The sequence below is a fragment of the Aplidium turbinatum genome, chromosome 18 (genome assembly GCF_918807975.1).
Source record: "Aplidium turbinatum chromosome 18, kaAplTurb1.1, whole genome shotgun sequence".
Lineage (NCBI taxonomy): Eukaryota > Metazoa > Chordata > Ascidiacea > Aplousobranchia > Polyclinidae > Aplidium > Aplidium turbinatum.
The window spans coordinates 3,572,133-3,576,707 of NC_137489.1; the positions used below are offsets into that span (position 1 = coordinate 3,572,133).

At 38.7% G+C, this 4,575-nt stretch overlaps 1 protein-coding gene across 1 annotated transcript; it reads left to right on the forward strand.

The window, feature by feature from the left end:
- Nucleotides 1–2,112: 2,112 nt before the first annotated feature.
- On the forward strand, nucleotides 2,113–2,811 carry LOC145787889 (uncharacterized). Its single transcript, XM_082599728.1, has 3 exons — nucleotides 2,113–2,178; nucleotides 2,316–2,421; nucleotides 2,559–2,811. The coding sequence occupies exons 2-3, from the start codon at nucleotides 2,336–2,338 to the stop codon at nucleotides 2,809–2,811; spliced, it is 339 nt and encodes a 112-aa protein (XP_082455854.1). The 5' UTR covers nucleotides 2,113–2,178; nucleotides 2,316–2,335.
- Nucleotides 2,812–4,575: the final 1,764 nt, after the last annotated feature.

Consider the following 4,575-nt stretch of genomic DNA (forward strand, 5'->3'; position numbering starts at 1 on the left):
TGTAATTATCGACCAAGGATTTTTTACATTTAACTTTTACTTGCCCTTTTAGACTCTGAAACAAACCAATACAAAGAAAAAGAAAAGTGGGGCTGAAGGGCGAAAGAGACGAGACTTGCAAGCAGCAGAAGCTGAAAAGTCAAGCAGACAAGCTTATGTCCGATTGATTTTGTCCAATAATTCACTTGGTAGTAGGTTACAGTAGGCTATACACACACAGCGTCAGATGAAAAAGTAATAAGCCGCGTTGGCTAGTTTTTATGTTAGAAATAACTTGGAAAGGCGCAATAGCGCAGCATTCTATCAAATTGATTAGCTCTGCAGAGAGAACAAAATTTGCATGACGAAACAATCTCTCGTGACTGCCTTTGAACATTATAAAACGGCAATAATACATTGATTTATTTTCTTCACGATTTGTTCATAAAAGGCTTGTATGCAATATTTAACTTAAATTGTTAAAAAGGGCGCACATTTAAACTTTGCCATGGGCGCCATTTTGCATAGATCCGCCACTCGTAGCAGTGGGCTACCGTGTCCGTAGGTTATGTTATTTTAAAGAAATAATAATAAATAAACAAACTGTTTACTCGTCAGCAACAAAATAATTAACCCTGGCTAGCGGACATTTGAAAAAAAATTAGCCTAGAAATTAATTTTTATTTTTGAAATTAAAATAATTTGTTTGTTCATCTGAACAAAAAAAAAATTGTTTGTTCATCAACTAATCCCACAAGTTGTACCAAACTGAAAGAATAACGTGAGCATTGACGCTCGAGCTGAAATGCAACAGCCCGCCGCATTTTGAAGTCTGTTCGGCAGCGTGATTCATGATCACTCACTGGAGACGACATGGGCATTGACGCTCGAGCTGAAATCCAACAGCGCGCCGCATCTGAAGCTTTTTTTTGCCGGCGTAAATTATTGCGCGTCCCGATGTATGAGGGTACGACATCGGGGGTACGACATCGGCAGGGGACGACATCGTCGCCACCCGTATGGAATGGTTGATACAGAGTTGTTAGTGTAGACATGATCCAAGAGTGTTGATGAAGTTGCAGTAATTCTAGTCGCTTTGTGGATGATATTTTCACATCCAAGTCTAGGCCCGTTTCCTAAATTAAATTTCGTATGTGTTAAATTGTTAAACACTGTTAAATTTCATATATGTGTATTGTTTTTTATGTTGCATATAATATATATCTATCAATCAATATATCAATCAATCAATATTTGCGTTCAACTTCGACACCGTTCCATTTTAAATAAGCCATGACACCACACGGGTGTGGCAGACTCAATGACCAGTTCAGTCCTTCTGTCACTCCCATCGTCATCAGCAAACAACCTAGCTCACATTGTAATCTTGTATTGTTTTTTTTTTCGCATGTGCTGATGATGCAAAATAAAAGAACTTCTTCTTCCCTAACCCAAAATTAAAGCTTATTCAAACCACTCATCTTTCAACAGGTGCAACGAAAGAAACGAGCATGAAGTTGCAGGAATATCACAAACCAGTGACGAAGAATGCCCACATGACACGACACGACCATGAATAAAAAGCAAATATGTATGGTGTGCTTACCATGAGAGGAGGAGTTGATTGACATCGACCGAGCTTCCGCCTTTTTCTTGTAGATTTCAGCCCAATTTTTGATTGCAACCTGCAATTGAGCTGATTTTTATGCAACATATTGGCTATGAAGGCACAATTGTAGCCTACCTATGCCGCCTGATGAAGATTATTCAAAGCCAGATTGCAATGAAGAACACTAACTCTGAGGTTACAAATAAAACAAATAAAGTTTACCTTAAATGGACTTAAATTGACTAACTTCGGCAATTCCAACTCAAAGATATCTTTGTTCAGTACCTTGAACCTTTTTTCAATGTGAAACTCTTTTATTGCAATATTTTTACTTACCGAAGGAAGTGTTTCATGCTGTTCTAGCATGTGATCTTGCAGTTGCAGTAATTCTAGTCGCATTGTCGATGATATTTTCACATCCAAGTCTAGGCCCATTTTCCTATCCCAAAATTAAAGCTTATTCAAACCACTCATCTTTCAACAGGTGCAACGAAAGAAATGAGCATGAAGTTGCAGGAATATCACAAACCGGTGACAAAGAATGCCCACATGACACGACACGACCAAATGAAACAACACAAAATGGAAAAGTAAGGAATTTAAAGCTCATATGAGCTTTTTACAAATTTGGCAACAGTAGCAATAGCTACGAAATGTGGAATCGTGCTGGTGCCGATTAACCCTAACCCAAAATTAAAGCTTATTCAAACCACTTATCTTTCAACAGGTGCAACGAAAGAAACGAGCATGAAGTTGCAGGAATATCACAAACCGGTGACAAAGAATGCCCACATGACACGACACGACCAAATGAAACAACACAAAATGGAAAAGTAAGGAATTTAAAGCTCATATGAGCTTTTTACAAATTTGGCAACAGTAGCAATAGCTACGAAATGTGGAATCGTGCTGGTGCCGATTAACCCTAACCCAAAATTAAAGCTTATTCAAACCACTTATCTTTCAACAGGTGCAACGAAAGAAACGAGCATGAAGTTGCAGGAATATCACAAACCGGTGACGAAGAATGCCCACATGATGCCCACAATGATGATGGGCTCCAGGGTGGGGACGTCAAATATAACGCCGTTCGCATGAATGAAGGCATTGCGAACGTCGTTCATTACATTGTTGATCGACGTTTGTTTGTTGCCGCCACCACTGGAACCCTCCATAAACACCTACTGGAACCCTCCAATAAAGTTTACCTTAAATGGATTTAAATTGACTAACTTCGGCAATTCCAACTCAAAGATATCTTTCTTCAGTTCCTTCAACATTTTTTCAATGTGAAACCGCGTCACAACGCTTTTTCTCCACAATGTCGAGGAGAAGTGGTTCTTCAAGCCACTTTTAGCCGGTGTCCGACGTTTTCTTCGTAAACAGTTCTTCGTAAAGCAATTCTTCGTAAGCAATTTTTCGTAAAACAATTCTTCGTAAAGTTAATTCTTTGTAAAACAATTCTTCCCAAAGCATTTATTCGTGCATGCAATGGAGATTTGATGTATACGAAGAAATGCTTTATGAAAAATTCTTTTACGGATTTCATTTCACCAACAACTGTTTACGAACAATTGTTTTACGAAGAATTGCTTACGAAGAATTGCTTTACGAAGAATTGTTTACGAAGAATTCGCCTATAACCCTTTTAGCCCATGCGACCTGCATGAGCTTCGTGGCGCTTGAAGTGGGAAGAGCCCTCCCCGACATAGTAATGAACTCTCCTTCTATTGGCATTACCCTTCGGAATGCAGCGACAAGCGCATGCAGCCTTTAAAACGTGTCATCTTCTATCCCACGGTGTTGTAGAACGTCAAATTGCATTGCGGCTCCCTACAAGCCCTTTAGGGAATGCCAATGAAGCAGAGCCCAACGCCTCTGCCTTATGCAGCCTCAGCATCAAATGGCCTATAATATCTCCCCTGGAGTGGTCTGATGATGTTGAGGTCCGCGCCTCCTCCACGCAACATCCTTTCGCAGGACATTGCAAACGAAGAACAAAGATATTTAATTTTTTCGCAGGACATTGCGAACGAAGATATTTAATTTTTTCCTTGGAATTTAGGAGCATTTCAGCAAAATAAGTTGTCGTTATGCTGCTTGCATTGTTGCAAATACGCTGTTGGCTGTATCCATGGCAGACATGCGTTGCTCTTAGCGGTTTACAAAGCACACAGTGTTAGTACAGCCGTACAGTGGCACAGCCGAGTACATTATTTTCTGGGATCCATTCAGCACCACTTTTGAAAGGTCTTTGGTATTACATGAACCGGTATTGCACATGAGTTGCTAAACTGCATTTCAATATTGTTTAAATTGTTTGTGGAATTTTCATGTCGGTTTGTATTTCAAGTTCATGATTTTATTTTTTCATGAAATTTTTTGCATAACGCCACATTTCAAATGCCTAGGTCGTTTTTACCATTTTTGATGACAATGTTCATATGAAGAAACATGACAATGTTCATGTTTCTTCATAGGTACGTAACGTAGTCCAGATAATTCGTTTTCGAGTGTTAATGTTAATTTCGCTAAACCCCTAACCCACTTAACACCCCTAACCCACTTAACACCCCTAACCCCTTAACACCCCTAAATATTATGAGCAGGCAATTATTAATTGTATGCTAGTTTTTTCCAAACCGGATATCGAAAGCGACTAACATAGAAAATTAGCTTGGTACAAAAAACCCTTTCTGAAATCCGGTTCTAAAGAGCAAATTCAAACCTTCCTTATGAAAATATAAAACCTTCCCTAACCCCTAACACCCCTATTTCTGATTACAATGTCCATGTTTCTTCATTGGTACGTAACGTAGTTCAGATAATTCGTTTTGGAGTGTTAATGTAAATTTCGCATGAATGCATTTTTTAGTTTTACGAAATCGTTTCTTATGTCCATATTTTATGGTAGGTTGTGTAATGTGTATGTTGTGTAAATTCATTAGTAACATTGGAAAAGAGTATATTCAAAATTCAACAAAAGT

Excerpts from the sequence above, each read along its gene's own strand:
- LOC145787889 (XM_082599728.1), top strand. The coding sequence starts at position 2,336 with ATGAAGTTGCAGGAATATCACAAACCGGTGACAAAGAATGCCCACATG. Across the intron at positions 2,422-2,558 it reads AAACAACACAAAATGGAAAA|GTGCAACGAAAGAAACGAGC; the intron begins GTAAGGAATTTA and ends ATCTTTCAACAG.